Source organism: Pristis pectinata, chromosome 1 (genome assembly GCF_009764475.1).
Source record: "Pristis pectinata isolate sPriPec2 chromosome 1, sPriPec2.1.pri, whole genome shotgun sequence".
In the NCBI taxonomy this organism is placed as follows: Eukaryota; Metazoa; Chordata; class Chondrichthyes; order Rhinopristiformes; family Pristidae; genus Pristis; species Pristis pectinata.
In genome coordinates this window covers 84,623,338-84,640,955 of record NC_067405.1, presented here as the reverse complement: position 1 = coordinate 84,640,955, position 17,618 = coordinate 84,623,338, and the positions used below count along the sequence as shown (strand labels likewise).

The following is a 17,618-nucleotide window of genomic DNA, read 5'->3' as shown; positions in this document are numbered from 1 at the left end:
GATTGTTTGCTGTTCTACATGCTTTGGGTATTCACCTGGAAAGTGACAACACGAGACTCGGAGCCTCAGTTAGCGCATGGTGTTTGGGCACTGAATTCTGGGAACAATATAACTATCACAGTGCCAACTCACCAGGGCTTAACAGGTTAAATTACAGTAAGTTGCACAAACCTGGCTTGTTTTTTTCCCCATTCAGTAGGGTGTGGGGTGATATAATCTAGATATTTAAAATTAAAGAATTCTACAGGAAAGGGAGTCATTGAAAATTTTCCACACTGGAGATCATTTGGCCCATTGTATCTATGCCAGTAAAAATAGCTCCCTAGGCTAATCTCACCTTCCAGCACTGGGTCCGTAGTCCTGTGGACTCTTCATGTCCATATCAAAGTACTGTTTAAATGTGACAAGGGTTTCTGCCTCCACCACTTTTTCAGGCAGAGGGTTGCAGACCCCCGCTACTCTATGAGTAAAAACATTTTCCTCATCTCCTTGATTCTTCTATCACTTACTTCAGAGCTTGGCCTCTAATTTTTGACCCCTTCCTGTTTATCTAGGCTCCTAAAAATTTTATACAACAAGTCTCCTCTCAGCCTCCTCTGTTTCAAAGAAAACAACGCCAACCTATCCAACCTTGACTCACAGCTACAATTTTCCAGTCCTGGCAACATCCTCATAAATCTCCTCTGCACCCTCTCCAGTGTAACCATTGCTTTCCTGCAACTTGGTGACCAGAACAGTACATGGTGCTCAAGCAGAACCTCCCTGCTCTTTTATTGGTGCTTGGCTATTATAAGAAAGCATGCCTTTGTAACCATCTTATTGCTACCTTTAAGAACGTTCCAAGGTACCACTGAATATCTTCCATTTAATGAATATTCCCTTGTGGTTGCATTTCCTTCCACTTCTCTGGATTAAATTCCATTTGCCTTTTTTCTACCCAACTGACATGCCCACAGTGTAAAGCTTTCCTCCCTGTTAACCAACAACTTTCCACGGTAAGGATATCTGAAGACTGGTCTAAATCTTTTTCTGGATGAAAGCCTCACTTGTTCACACTCAGTAAAATATGTTAACCATACCCAACCATCACACCTTCCCATAAATCTCTGATAACGTCATGGGCTGGTCCTTTTAAAGAGTTGAGGATATCCAAGAACAGGTAGCAGTTTTGTGGCTGCAGCAGTTAGCACCCTGAGTATTTTTTATTGTAAACAGACCACCTCTCATCCTTGGGGTACCCCCATCTATTGCTTGGGTGCATTTTAAAATCCGATCTGGGACAGGAGAGAAACAAGGAAACACTTTTTCTGCACTTTTTCATTTCTTATGTTCTTATCCTTTAAGAACATAAGAGCAGGCTATTCGGCCCCTCAAGCCTGATTTACCATTCAACAAGGTCATCCCTGATCAACCTCAACAGCATTTTCCTGCCATATCGTTTGATTCCTCTCATAACCAGAAATCTATTGATCTGTTTTGAAGAAACTCAATGACTCCATAGCACTCTGGGATAGAGAATTATAAAGATCCACCACCCTCTGAAGGAATTTCTACTTATTTCAGTCAGAAATGGCCCTACCCCTTATTCTCTGACCCCAAGTTCAAGGCTCCTCAACCAGGGGAAGTATTTTTCACGCATGATAATATTATGATGGTAGTTCTCTCTGCAGTGTTTCCTCATCTGCATGGTGGTGGACAACTAACAGAAGGCGGAGGCGGCTCTGAGAACACTGTCAACGATAGCGGGCAAGGCTGAAGCGTTCACAACCACCATCAGCCAGAAGTGCTGGGAGGGTGATCCATCTCAGCTTCCTCCTGAGACCCTCACCGTGACAGAAGCCAGTCTCCAACCAATTCAATTCACCCCACAAGATATCAAGAAACATCTGAGAGAACACCAGACTTTTAAAAAATAAAATTCACTATCTTGGCATCACTAGAAAGGCCAGAATTTATTGCCTATCGGTAAATGCCCCTAGGGAAAGTGGTAACAAATGAGTGGTCTGTTGGAACTGTGGTCAGTGGTCTGAGGGCATTTTTAAGATCAAATCACTTAGAGTGGATCTGAAGTCACATGCAGGCCAGACCAGATAAGGATGACAGATTTCCTTGCCCGAAGGATATTAGTCAACCAGTTGGGTTTTAACAACAATCCAATAGTAATGATGACCACAAAAACTTTGACAAGGTCTCTCAAGGTAGGGCTCATCCAGAAGATTAAGATGCATGGGATCCATGGTGACTTGGCCATTTGGATTTGGAATTGGCTTGCCCATAGAAGACAGAGGGTAGTGGTCGACGGGACTTATTCTGGCTGGAGGTCCATCACCAGTGGTGTTCCGCAAGGATCCATACTGGGACCTCTGCTGTTTGTGATATACTATATAAATGACTCAGATGAAAACATGGATGGATGGGTTAGTGAGTTTGCAGAAGACACAAAGACTGGTGGTGTTGTGGGTAGTGTAGAAAATTGCCAAAGGATACAGCAGGATATAGGTCAGTTGCAGATATGGGCGGAGAAATGCCAAATGGAGTTTAATACAGACAAGTGTGAGATGTTGCAATTTGGGAGATCAAATACACAGTTAATGGCAGGACCCTTAATAATAAAGGTGTATGATATGTTTGCCTTCATTGGTAGGGTTAAAGAGGCTTTGGAGAGGGTGCAGAAGAGTTTTAAAGGAATGCTGTCTGGATTAGAGGGCATGTGCTATAAGGAGAGGTTGGACAAACTAGGGTTGTTTTCTCTGGAGAACTGGAGGCTGACAGGGGACTTGATAGAAATTTATAAAATTATGAGAGGCATAGAGTAGACAGCTGGTATCTTTTTCCCAGGGTTGAAATGTCTAATACTAGAGGGCATGCATTTAAGGTGAGAGGGAGAAAGTTCAAGGAAGATGTGCGGGGCAAGATTTTTCCTTTATACAGAGAGTGCTGGGTGCCTGGAATGCACTGCCAAATGTGGTGGTGGAGGCAGATACAATAGAGGTGTTTAAGAGGCTCTTAGATAGGTACATGAATGTGCAGAGAATGGAGGGATAGGGACCATGTGCAGGCAGAAGGGATGTTTAATTAGGTGTCATTAACTTAATTAGTTTGGCACAGCATCGTGGGTCGACGAACCTGTTCCTGTGCTGCACTGTTCTACGTTCTAAGACTCTAAACCAGGGTGTTGAACAGTTCCAGCACTAGCATCAACTTGATAATGTTGATAATTGTCCTGCATTCACAAAAGTTCACTCAGAAAATTAATGGAAGGCATCATCAACAGTCCCAGCAAGTGTCACTTCCTCCTCAATAACGTGCTGACTGACATCCAGTTTGGGTTTTGCTCCGATCACCTGGCTCCAGCCTTCATTACAGCCTTGGTCCAAACACGGGCCGAAGACCTGAATTCCAGGAAGTGAGTGACTGTCCTTGACATCAAGACAGCATGTGACTGAGTTTGGCATTGATACGTCCAAGTAAAACTGAAGTCCATTTGTATCAAAGGGAAAACGTTCCAGTGGTTGGAGTCAGACCTCACACAATGGAAGATGGCTATGGGTGTTGGGAGATCGATCATCCCATCCCCAGGGTATCACCGCAGGAGTTCCTCAGGGCAGAGTCCCAGACCCAACCATCTTCAGCTGCTTCATCAGTGACCTTCCTTCCATCATAAGCTCAGAAATGGGGAGATGTTGATGACTGCACAACGTTCAGTTCCATTTATAATTCCTCAGCAAATGAAGCAGCCCATGCCTGTGTGCGGCAAGACCCAGATAACATTCAAGCAAGAGGCAGGTTATATTTATAGAATCATAGAAACACACAGCACGGAAGTGAGCCCTTCCAGCCCACCTCATCCATGCTGACCATGATGCCTATCTACGCTAATCCCAATTGCCCGCACTAGGCTCATTTCTCTCTTTGTGCCTTGCCTGTACAAGTATCTTTCTCGATGCTTTTTAAACATTGTAACTGTATCTGCTTCCACCACCTCTTCTAGTTTCTCTCCTGAGATGAAGACAAAGAGATCTAGAAAAGGGAGAGAAGGGTCAGAAAGGGTCCAAGTGAATTTATCACCTTTGTTACTAACTTCTACCCTGTCCCCAAGGACAGGGTGGAAGTTAGTAGCAAAGGTGATAAAACTGAGTTCTGCACAAGTTCAGGAAGCAGCAACATGCAGTCGTTGATGTAGCGGATGAAGTATTTGACTGGCACCCTATCCACCACCCTAAACATTCATTCCCCCCATCACTGGTGTACCTTGGCTGTGGTGTACACCATCTATACAATGCACTACAGTTACTCACATTAGCTGCTCCAACAGCACTTCTCAACTCTGCCACCAAGGAAGACAAGAATAGCAAATTTATAGGAACATCACCCCTGCAGATTCCATTCCCTCACCTCCCTGCTCCCACCTCCACCTCCAAGTTGCATGTCACCCTGATCTGGAAGTATATTGCTGGTCTGGCAAAAGATCTGACAAAGAGAGCATCATGTGGGAGAATGTGAAATGGTCCATTCTGGGGGAAAAATACAAAGCATAATATTCTTACTGACGAGAGATTGCTCAAAGGTGTGAAGGGACTTGGGTGACTGTGTGCATGATTCAAGGCTGGTATGTAGGTACTGCAAGTAATTTGGAGAGCTAACAAAATGTTTTGGTTTATTGCTAGGGGAATTGAATACAAATACAGGGAAATCATGCTTCAGTTATATTAGGCATCAGTGAGATCATATCTGGAGGACTGTGTACAGAATTATTCTCAACATTTAAGAAAGGATATTAATGCAATGGTAGTTTTGAAGAAGTTTACTTGACTGATACTGGGAATGGTCAGTTTATATTATGAGGAAAGGTTGGATAGACTTGGCCTGCATCCACTGGAGTTTAGAAGGCGGCAGATTTGGGTGGGAAATCCCTCAAACAATGAAAGGGATATCACCTCAGGGAGCCACGTGAGTGGCAATGGTGCTGTGTTCGTTTGTGTGTTTTTTAAGTTTACACTACTGAATGTAATGACCATGAATGCTAAGGTTTTGTTTTCGTACTGTTTCTTCCTTCACACATATTTTTTAAAATAAAAAAAAACTATCAAGCTTTTAGCATGTTTTAAAAGGATACAAGACATGAGAATCGTGTCCAGTGAGAGACGCCCAACAAATTGAGGTCCCCTGAAAATTAACAATTGGCAAATTAAGAGATTTCAATTGTTTAGTGCTGTAACAATTCTGTTACCACATGGGAAATAGTTGCAATAAAATGATCAGAATCAAAATGCACTCGAGACTACATAGCATGATTTTAAAAAAATTCACTCACAGCTAATTTCAAAGTAACTTTGTCATTTATGATGTTGATTCAATTTCTAATTAAATATCATCTCAAAACCATTCACACACAGACCACCTCCAGCACTTTCTATGCCTACAGCCATAGTATATTATTGACTTAAGTCAATATAAACATAGTATATTAGGACTTGGGCAGCAGAGTTTTGGATAACCAGAGGTCTGTGTTGGTAGAAGACTGGAGCGCAAATGCATGAGAATTGAAAATATTCAATTCAATTACAAGGAGAGGTTACAAGACGAGAACTTTATTCCCTGGAACGTAGGAGATTGAGGGGTGACCTGATAGAGGTGTATAACATCATGAAGGACATAGACAGGGTGAAAGCACATAGTCTTTTTCCCAGGGAGGGGGTGCTAAAAACAAGAGGGCATAAGTTTAAGATCAGAAGTGAGAGATTGTTCATGCAAAGGGTGGTGCGAATTTGGAATGAGCTGCCAGAAATTGTGGTTGAGGTAGACACATTAACAACAGTTAACAGCCATCTAGATAAGTACATGGATAGGAGAGGTTTAGAGGGCTATGGGCCAAACGTGGGCAGACTAAGCAACACAGTTGGCTTGGACAAGTTGGGCTGAAGGGCCTGTTTCCATGCTGTACAACTCCATTCAAGTTTAGAATATTCAAGGATGAGAGTTTCTGCAGCAGGCAAGCAGATCCAAGCAAAGGAGTAGAGGAAGAATAGGCCATTTGGTGTTTGATCCTGATCCTCAGTGCTGGCTGTGTGGATTTAGGTGACCTCCCTCTGACCACATGGGTTTCCCCTGGGTGCTCAGGTTTCCTCCCTCGTCCCAAAGACTGTTTGGTTAATTGGCCACTATAAATTGCCTCTATAACAGATGAGCCAGGGAAGAGCTGACAGGCATATGAGAGAGAATGGGTTACAGGGAAACAGGCAGGGAAATGGGATTGATGGGAATGCTCTGAGAGCTAGCATAAACCCAATGGGCTGAATGGCTTCCTTCCGTGTCATAAGAAGATATAGGGTACAATATGTAGTATGGTTTCACATAATAGAATTGAAACCCATGAGATTAAATGTGGAGTGTTTGCGTGGATTCAACACTAGCTAGGAGACAAAGCAGAAAGGAAAGGCAAGAGGTTGCTTATCAAACTACAGTGAACCACAGCAGCTTCTGTTATATATTAATGATCTTGGCCCAAGTAGAGGAGATAATTTCAAAATCTGCAGCTGACACAAAACTTGGAAACATGGTGAACAGCGAGTAGGGGAATAAGTGACTTCAGGAGGACAGATTGGCAAAATGGCAGATGGAAGTTTGTCAAAGTGTGAAGTGATCCTTTTTGGAAGGAAAAATTAGGAGAGGTTATACAAGGCTAATTATCCAGAGTGTGCAAATACAGAGCTGGGATATGTACATGTCTGAGTCTTTAGAGCAAGCAGAACAAATGGAGAAGGGTGTCAGAAAGGCAAACGAGATCTTTGGCATTCTAGCTGGAGGCAGTACAAATGTCAGGAAGTCTTTATACCAAACGTTTATACATTGCTAGACAAAAAAGGGTTACAATATTACATCCGATTCCGAACACCACACTTTACAAATGATGATTGCCTTGAGAGGCACAAAGGAAATTTAGTGGAATGTTAACAAACTTGAGGAACTTCAGGTACATAGTAAAACCTGAGAAGCTGGGCTGTCCTCCCTACACAGGGGGGCCACAGAGGGACTTGGTAGGGGTTTAAAAGTTTTTGACAGACAATATAAGTGAATGGGCCAGGACATGGCAGATGGGACATCATGCATAGAAATGTTAGGTCACTCACTTTGGTAAAAAATAATAAAAAGGGGCGGTATTTTCTAAATGGTGAGAGGTCGTAGAGGGTTGGTGTTCAGAGGGACCTGGGTGTCTTGTATAAAAATTACTGACAGTTAACATGAAAATTCTGCAAGCAATTAGGGAGGCCAATGGAACGCCAGAATACAGAGGCCTTGCTCCAATTACATCGGGCCCTCTTGAGACAAAGTCTGGAATATCGTGTCCCTACCCAAGGAAGGAAATACTTGCAATCGAGAGAGTGCAACAAAAGTTCATCAGATGGATTCCTGGGATGACGGGCCTGTTGTTTATTGAGAGATTAAGCAGATGAGGCCTGCATTCTGCAGTTTAGAAGAATGAGAGGCAATCTCATTGAACTGTAGAAATTTCTTACAGGGCTTGACAGAGCAGGCAAGGTTAGTGCGTCCCTGGCTGGTCACTGTCTCGAAGGAAGGGGTCAGCCACTTGGGATAGAGATGAGGAGAAATTTCTTCTCCCAGAATCTTTGGAATATTTTGTATACAAAATATGAAGAGGAATAGATAGAGTGGACAGCCAGCACCTCTTTCCCAGGGCACCAATGCTCAATACAAGAGGGCATGGCTTTAAGGTAATGGGTGGAAAGTTCGAGGGAGACGTCAGAGGGTGGTTGGTGCATGGAATCCACTGCCTGGGGTGGTGGTGGAGGCTGATACATTGGTCAAGTTCAAGAGATTGTTAGGTAAGCATATGGAAGAATTTAAGATAGAGGGATATGTGGGAGGAAGGAGTTAGATAGTCTTAGGAGTGGTTTGAGGTCAGCACAACATGGTGGGCCAAAGGGCCTGTATTGTGCTGTATTGTTCTATGGTTCTATGGAATTCAAGTGTACAATGGAAGCTCACTTGCTGGGTATAACCAAGAAAGAGATTTATAGATTTTTTAAATGTTGAAGTGAATGAAGGGATATGGCATTAGTGCAGATAAGCAGAGCTGAGGTAAAAGATCAGCTAAGATCTTATGGAATGAGAGAGGAGTCTGAAGAGACCAAATGGTCTATTCCTGCGTGTATTTCTTGTGATAGAGTAAATAAGGAGGAATTGTTTCTCATATCATAAGCACTGGTAAGTAGGAGACATAGATTGGCACAAGAATGAGAGGTGAAAATGTTTTCATATAAACACTGCAAGTTTTTGATGCACATTGCCTTTAAAGGGTGCTGGAAGTAGATTAAGTTGTAACATTCAAAGGAAACTGAGTAACTACATTAAGGGAGGAAATCTGGATGACTGTTGGGAAGGACCAGAGTGAGTCAAACAGGATCGCATTATCAATGAGGGGTGATGCAAACATGACTCTTAGATTCAATGAACTTTCAATTAACTTAATAATTTGAGGAAAGTCTGAGGCACAAGCCTGACCAACACTCTAATCATTCTTATGGAAAGTAACTAGTCAGAAATGGCATGCTAGCAAAGGAGGACAGAGGAGGAAGCAGATAGTGCATTAATCCAGGAAATTTCTACATGAACCTCTCAGCTGCCACCAGGTGTGGAACTGGCCATAAATTCTGTCCTCAGTATAGGTTTATTTAGGGTGGGGCAAGGGGAGTATCTAAAAATTGGACAGAAAACCTGCTGCAATACTGAAACACCCAAAGCAAAAACCAATCTGCAGAGAATCAGATAGGATTGGGAATATGGAGAGTGAATTCTCTTATATAAGCACAACTAATAAATCCTTGGAGGAATTTAGGTGAAATATTGTTACCCATGTGGGGGGGGGGAGGGGTTAGGATGTTGAAAACTGAGTAGCTGATATAACCAAAGGTGCCTCAAGGGAAACCTAGGGGAAAAAGGAAAAGAAGTATGGACTCATGGTGTTGGAGAAAGTAGGGGTGGGAGGAGACTCATGTGGAGCATAAACATGCCGCAGCAGGTTGTGCTGAATGGCCACTTCTGCCTGCACATTCTATGTACAATTTACTGATCTGTGAGGTAACACCATGGATAGGATTTGGGTTTGGTCTGATAAAGTCACAGAGATTTGCTATAAGAAGAGGTGTGAGAATATACTTTATCAGCGGGCCTCAGAGTCCTGAGGTAAATCTGAAGGTCAACATCTTGGTCAGGATGCTGATCAAGTGTGAAAGGCTATGGAGAGGGGAAAAAATCCTACCAATTTCTTCCTCTCCCACTCCTTTGTCATAAACAAAGGAAAGAAGTGAGAGACTGCTTCATATTTATTAACCAAGCTTCCAAAGTTACAAAATTGTTTTACAATTATTTTAACTTGAAGAAAAAAGTAGCAACAAACCTTGCGAAACGTAGAGTAGAGATTATCGCACAGAGACGCAGAAATTAGGCCGGATCCCTTCCTACATCCCTCCAGATTCATAATTCCATATTTGTAGCCAGTCTCATCATTTTTTACAACAAATATCCGCTCACAATTGGAATCTGCCTATGAAGCACAGAACACCACCATTAACTTTTGGAATGACTTGGTTCTAACGTTTGATTCTAACGTTTTCCAGACAAAACAATTATGCAATAAATATTTAAATTCAGCAATTGACTATACATAAGCAGAAAATGCTGGAAATATTCAGCAGAACAGGCAGCACCTATGAAGAGATAACTATGTCATGTTTCAATGGATTTTCACCATAACTGGTGAAAGACCATTGATCTGAAACACTTTGTTTCTCTCTCTACAGATGCTAGCTCATTTACTGATTATTTCTAGTCTTTTCTGTTTTAATTTCAGATTTTCTAAATCTCCAATATTTTTCAACTGTAGTGCAAAAGTGCTCTATGTGTCTTTCAACAAGACTTTGGTGGAGCCACACTTGGCATTGTGTGTCCTTTCAACCTCCTACCGAGGCTTTGGAAAGGATACAAAGGTCACAAGACTAAATCCCAGTTTACTGCAAATTAGTGACCTAGAAAGGCCAAAAAAAAGATTCTACAACACAGTACCGTAACTTGGCATGGAAGGGAACAGATTGTGCTTACATCGTAGATTGTTTCTACTGATAATTGTATTGAGCCAGTTCAGGGTTTGATGTTGAAAGGTGGATCTTTTCCTGACACCTTATTTGCTTATTTTCACAGTATTCCCCATGAACCTTTAAAAATGTGCTCACTAGAACACTCAAATGTCCTTCCTTTCGAAGCTTGTTTTGGTTCCTTTTGGTGTACGGTGCCGACTGTTCAGCATTCCCTCTGTTCACATGCAAAGAACAGCACATTTCTAAGTTAAACATCATTTACCAGCCGTGAGCCCAATTTCCCAGCAGGGCAAGGTCAGTCTGTAGTCAAGGATCATCCACAGTCACCCTGCCATGGACAGCATCATCAGTACACCTGCAGATTGTGCCTCCATCACTTACATCCAGATCCTTAACATAAACAATGATGAGCCACAGACCCAATACTAAATCCTGCAGAGCTACACTGGTGACTGGGCTCCAGATAGATCCAAATCCTCCCACAATCACTCTGCGTCCCGTCAGCTAACATATAGCTAATTCCAGCAGCTAGTTGAGAAGTCTCGTGTGTGTTACTTTATCAACAGCTTTTTAAAAAGATCAGGCAGACAATGTTCACTGGGTTTCCTCATTAAATCAGTCACCAATATACTCAAAAAATCTGGAATTAAATGATACAAATACATTCCTTATTTATGCTTCTAGATGAGATATTATATCACTAATACATTTTCCAAGCATGTTGCATACTATACAGACTCATTGTTGCTGGGTCCAAATCCTATTACTCTCGACCCAACAGCTGTGAGAGCTCCTTCGCTGCACAGACTGTAGCATTTCAAGGCTGCAGCTCACCTTCAAGAGCAGTTTGGGATGGATAATAAATGCTGGCTCTGCCAATGACTTCCACATTCAATAAACGGAAGTTCTAAAAGTGACTGATAACAAACTGATAAGCCTATACAGGCAGTCCCCGGTTTACATAAGAGTTCCGTGCCCGAGAACTGTCTGCAAACCTATCCTTCCCTAAGTCAGAAAAAAAACTTTAAATGAGGGTCAATTAACATGAACATTTATTTATTGTCTTCCCTTCTGTAGTTACAATGGTACAGAATCAGAAGATCCCACATTCGATTTTGATGGGCTTAAAGTATCAATAAATGCTACATTGTTTGATAAAGTATTTTAGAAGTGTTAATAAAAGAAATTTGCCATGTTAGTTTCCAAAACAAGTCTCTTAAGTGGCCTCCCGGTGTGGCAGCTGCATTCTTAACAGACAGTCGTGGCTGATTACTGTGGAGAGGTTATATGTAAAGTTTTTTTTGAAGACTGATTATCTTTTGAATTAACTAGCTGCTGCACTTATTCCATAACCCCTGAAGACATTTGCATTTCTGTAATTAGCTCTTGAAAAATTCTTAAAAAATTTATGGGAAAATTTGCTGAAGTTGGATTTCCATAAGTCTTCTGTAACCTGGGAGACCCTGTAGTTACATGAATATATAATTTTCTGCTTTTTTTTTTAAAAGCTTTACTTCCAAACTTCTGACTCTGCTAGAAATGTTTTCAGGAACCACACTTGATTATCTTTCACCCTCCTATACTGAATTAAAATGCCAAAGTATGAAGTGATATAGAATGGGGAAACCCTGTATCAGTAGGTGAACCATCAATACTTATCAGGAAAAAGGGTAATCCAATCCCCAACTCTATTGGTGCCAACTGAAGCAGTTGAGCAGAATCTTATTAGCAGCACTTAATATCGTACTATCTTAATAAGCAAAGGTACAAACAATCAGTACAATTATTGAACATTAATGAACTTGCATGCAAAAATAATAATTTCATTTCTCAAACTTACTAAAATCATTCCAAAATTACTTGTGCTGGAAGAATCTGAACTTTGAATCTCGAGCTTATTCCTCCTCATCCTACTGATCTTGAGTTCATGAACATGCCTGCAAAAAGTGTTCCGTGGTAGGTATGTAGTAGGGTTGGGGTAGAGAATATGAAGTGAGGAAAAAATATGGATTATTGTCCAACATCAATAATATGAAATCCTTCTTGAGTGAACTTCTTCATATTAAGGATTCATCTCAAAAGAACTAATTTATTTTACAGACTGCAAGGACTTTGCTGGTACCAGGACAAAGTGTAGAGGATAATTGAAAAAAATAGCAAAGAAAAATTGAGAGAATAGATTAGCACAGAACAACAGAAAACCCAAAGTCTCTTGTACAACAATGAAGAATAAAAGGATGGTCAAAGGAGATGGGGAATGAGCTCTTGCCCAAAAACATGAACTTGCAGTGGCAAAATACAACGCTAAAGGTCTAAATGAGTGTGAGAATCTGCCTTGTTACATTTCCCAATGAAAGCACTCTTAACTTTTCATTAAAGCCTCCCATTCAAAAGTTATTAACACCTTAAGATATGATTAGCAAAGAGTGGTTTGGCTTTCTGAAACTCAAGCTCCCTTCTGTTAATGAAAAAAATTATATTTCTTTATTTAAAGGCCAATTACAAATATTTTAGAACTGTTGGTTTTGCGATTCAGTTTTAAATTGCAAAGAAACAAGAAAGCAAAAAAATCAGCAAAATGCAAAGATTAAAAACAAACAGGGCAGTTCAGAGCAATCCACACCTTTATCCCTCAATGCTTTCATCCTGACCATGATGTCTATTCTCTAGTTGTTGACTCCACCTGTCCCAAAAACAGAAAATACTGGGTTTGCAGGTGTGACCCTGAGCTTCCTTTTTAATTCTCAATCCCACTCTCATTCTGTCTTTGTGCAGCCTCCTCCACTGACAAAGTGAGGGACAAAGTATCCCCACCATCCAGACCATGCTATCTTCTCGCAGCTGCCATCGGGTAGGAGGTACAGAAGCCTGAAGTCCCACACCACCAGGTTCAAGAACAACTACTTCCCTTCAACCATTTGGTTCATGAACCAAACAGCACAACCCTAAACACTACCTCAGTATAGCAACACTATTACCACTTTAATCACTTTGTGCTCCAGTGGACTTTTTTTTTGTCCTAGTTCTGTTCTTTCTTGTAAAAATTGTGTGTAATTTATGTTTATGTTTTTCTTGTGAACGTTGCTTATCTGATGCTATGTGCTTGTGATGCTCCTAAGTTTTTCATTGCATCTATGCATGCACGTACTTGTGTGTACGACAATAAACATGACTTTGGCTTTGAAAGTAAACTAGACGAACTATATCTTATCTTCTGTCTAGGCACTTTGCAACTTCTGAAATGACCATTAAACTGTTCTCTCATCATTTCTCATCAACGTACTTATGTCCCCTTCTGACCTTGTTTCTATAAAATGCCTCCTTAGTGGTCAGTAATCATATTCCTTATCGCCTGATCTGTCTTAACCAATCTCCATCTGGTCTTTTCTCATACAGCTCGCTCTTGCCCCCAGCTCTGCTTTGAAATTGTAAAACCCTCCACTCTTTCCCCAGTTCTGAGGCAGTTTTATTTGCTTCCTGACTCCATCTGTCTCTCTGGCAACAGAGACTGAACCAGACTGTTTACAACGATGGTATCATATGTCACCCATATGGGTTACTTCACTTGCCACATACCTCAATTCATCCATGCCTTTGTTACTTCTACATCACTCCAATGCATCCTTAGTCTCCCACGTCCTATCCTTTGCAACCCTGCTGTCATCCAAGACCCAGCTGCCAATATCCTAAGTCACAATGTCCTACTCACCAATGACCTCTACACTTGCTTAGTTACTTTGACTCCCAGTACAGTGGTTTTTCAATATTAAGTTCTCATTCATCAATATAGCCTGTTTAACATTCCTCCTGACACACTCTATTGATGACAATGCCTTCAACTGCCAAGCTATAAAGCTGTGGAAATACTCCCCGAATCTCTATGCCTCTTCATCTTTTTTTTAATAAAAGCGCTCTGTAAAACACAAAGCTCTGGCTAAATTTTTAGTTCTCTCCCTTAATAACTCAGTATGGCTCAGTGTCAAATTTAGTTTGATATCATTCCTGTGAAGCACATTATATCAAATCAAATTTCTTTAATATTTAGTTATTGTACAATTAAAACAATGGTAGGAGACTCAGAACATGAAAGAGGGAACAGGTTACCGGGAAATAACAGGGTTGGTCGGATTGCTCTAAGAGCTGGCATAGCCTCATTGGGCTGAATGGCCTCTTTCTCTGTTGTACGAAAATATGAATGTGTGAAATGAAATATAGGGAGAGGGAGGGAGGGAGGGGGGTAAGGGGGGGAGAGGGAGGGGGGAGAGGGGAGGGGGGAGAGGGAGGGGGGAGAGGGAGGGGGAGAGGGAGGGGGGAGAGGGAGGGGGGAGAGGGAGGGGGGAGAGGGAGGGAGGGAGAGGGGAAGGGGGATTGTAATAAAATTATAACCTACTCACCAATAATATGATTGCAAGTTCATTAGTCCGCAATGTCTTTTCCGTAATAGCGAAATAAAGTCCATACCCACTCGTGCGACCCTCTGTTTAAAAGAAGTTGGTAGTCTGATGAGCGGGCTTCACTGTCTGTCACACTCAAGATCTTAAGCGCACTTCACAGGTAAGTTAGTAAATACATTGTTCTGAGCTTAATTCAGGTACATGGGGAGCACAGGGCTTACCACTGGAGTACAGTTAGTGACCCCAAGACTGCAGAAGAATAACTAGGGTAAAGGCCAAAATTATGCATCACAATTCCATACCATCAAATAATCCATTTGTAAAATGACATTTCCAAGTGGATGAGGATTACCGTATTAGTAGCATCCTCATCCAACATCTTCAAACGCTTTTCTTCCATTTCCTTTTGGTTAATTGCCTCCCGAGTAAGAGGGTTATAATTGTTATGTCCAGGTAGTAGCCTAAAATATCTATTCTTTTCTCGATCATAGTAAAATCCAGGCAGCTCTAGACACACAAAAGAGGGACATGTTAATCATTACACGATGACACGGACACCACTCCTCTAAGCCTGCACAGCTGATGCAGGAGTTACAACCACTGGCGTCAACCGGCCGTTGGATTTGGAGGTTCAACACTTCAATTTGGATGCCTGTCCAAGGTCATGCTGACCTCCTGATGTGTTGATTGTCAAAGACAGAGCCTCTGTGTTATGCTGCTGAACTCTATGTTCAGCATCCGTTCTGGCTGCAGTGACCTGAATCAGCACACCTGGAGAATGGGGAGAGTGGCTTGGTCCAGGCAGCATACTCAACAGATCAGTTTGATTCGGGAACAAATGTTAAATCCTTCGTTCTGAACGAAAGGATTCATGGTAGATGATACAAAAAAAAGCGACTTTGCTAAAAGGAATATCTGTCCATTTCAATAATAATTGTAATTAAAAGCGGTGTTCACTCACATGAAGAAGCTGGAATGGATGAAGCAAAGAGGGAAAGAGAATCTTGAAAATCAAGAACCACTGATGCTACAGCTTCCCTACACCTCTTCACCCGTGTGAAAGGAACATTCGAGCCTAGATGGTATAATCAGCTATCTCTATCCACATCACAACACTATAGACCTGATGTCATGGTCTTACATGAGAACGAGTGACGGATGAACAATTCTGATTAACCAGGAATCCAGCAAAAGCTGTGCTTCACTGCTAAAACTAAGATTTTGTTTTCCTTCGTTCACAGGATTAGGACATTGTTGGACGCCCCTGAAGAAAGGAGTTGACCACATTGCTGGATCTGACTGACATTTGGTCAGATGGAGCAAAGGTGACAGATTTTCCTCCTTTGAGTCACTGGACAGCAGCCCAGAACTCTGGCTGCAAGACACTGCCTCCTACCAAACTTGTAGACAAACTTGCGCTGTTTCCAAATGCCAGCATGACCCTTTGCAGTGACATCACTTCTGATCCCATCTCAGTCCTGCCGCAAGCAATCTAATATCTATGCTGCAAATGTAAAGTCATCTTACAGAGGGAGAAACCCACAAATTTCATCTTGAGTTTCTCTGACCTGGAGTTTGAAAGTTCAAGCAGTGGCCTCTAAATGAACTCAGATGGTGTGTGAGGAAACATGATCGGTGAGTTTATTTAAATTGATAGGGCCAGGTAATCACTTAAACTTCATAAACGTGCTCTGAGTGAACAGCTGTGTGTTTGGGGGAGAAAGATCTATTAATATCCACAATCTTCTTGAGCACAAACTGCCTGAAATGGGAAACAGATTGGAAGACCACAGGACTGTGGTCAAATGATATTTGAAAGTTCTGTTAATTACTAGAAACCAGCAAGAATGCAAGTGCATGGATATTGGTAGCACCAAAATAGATTTCCTTCCTAAGACTTATTTAATTTTTAATCTTGGGGAGGGGGGTGGGGGGAAATGAGGAGAATTTATTGGTTAGTACAATAGGCATTCTCCAAAATAATCCAATGATCCATAAATGTATTTTTAAAATTTTTACATTGTGCTTAGTATTCTTTGTAAATAAAAACATTTTCCTGTGGATTAATCTCTGTTGGAGATGGTTGTTTACAGTGTCCAATAGAGAGTAGTGAATGAAACAGCAAGAACAGGGGTAAGATACTGAAGAGATTTGGAGATACCGAAGAGCAAAAAATTGCAGATACTGGAAATCCAACAGAAAAGCAGAATATGTGGAAATACTCAGCATGTCAGGCAGCTCCTTGGAGAGGGAAAGAGAATTAACATTTTTGGTTGTTACCTAACTTTAACTGTGTTTCTCTCCCACAGGCTGCTTGTATCTATTCTTTGCAGACTGCATGCCATTAATTATTGATCTCTTTTCAACTTCCTCTCTCCTTAATTAAATCAAAACTAAGTAAATGATAGATAATATTTCTGAGTTGTAAGTATTTTACTGTGGCAGCAGCTAAGTTAGCCCCTAAGCCAGAGGTGGGACCTTGCTAGCTGTCAAACACGTTCAGGGCAGAGACTGCCTAATGCTCCGGAAGACCTGCTCTGCACAAGGCATCTGGGAGCCGGTGTCCCATCTGCATCCAGGTAGGAAGAGGATAAGAGCACACTGTAAGAAACAGCTCCAGCAGTTTCCCAATCATCCCAAGATCTAGTTCCAAGGAATGTATTCTCCATGGAATCTTTGAGGAATAGAAATCTGGATGAGGAATATCAACAAAGGAAGGTGCAGAGCATTGGTGAACAAGGCAGACAGGGCAGATAAAATTCAGACCAGGCAAGTGTAAAATAGATCACAAGCAAAATGCTGTAGATTGTAAATCCAAAATAAAACAAAAGTGCAGGACAGGCTGGAGGTAACATTACCAGGAATCAAGCAAACACTTTGCGCTTTACTGCTACTACAGATTGGAAATGTTCCGTATTCACTGTAATTATAAGTGACCTCAATAAAAAGATAGAAAGCCAAGTTAGCTGATGACGAAGATTTTTTGGCCTTGTAAGCAGTGTAGACTGAATACCTTGAGTTAATGTGCAAAATTGTGATAAATGATTTCAATGGAAGCCAATACAATCATGTAAAATAAAACAGAACAAAATAGGGTGCTTCCTAAATA

General features: G+C 41.5%; 1 protein-coding gene across 1 annotated transcript in view; it reads right to left on the bottom strand.

Moving 5' to 3' along the window:
* wdr21 (WD repeat domain 21) overlaps positions 1-17,618 on the bottom strand; it is a 60,554-nt gene that overhangs the window by 28,847 nt on the left and 14,089 nt on the right. The window contains exons 4-8 of the mRNA XM_052041779.1: positions 14,862-15,016; positions 14,510-14,592; positions 11,956-12,052; positions 9,419-9,565; positions 5,117-5,166 (exon numbers count right to left, since the gene is read on the bottom strand). Of these exons, the coding sequence (XP_051897739.1) occupies positions 5,117-5,166; positions 9,419-9,565; positions 11,956-12,052; positions 14,510-14,592; positions 14,862-15,016 (532 nt within the window). The remainder of the gene's footprint in view (positions 1-5,116; positions 5,167-9,418; positions 9,566-11,955; positions 12,053-14,509; positions 14,593-14,861; positions 15,017-17,618) is intronic.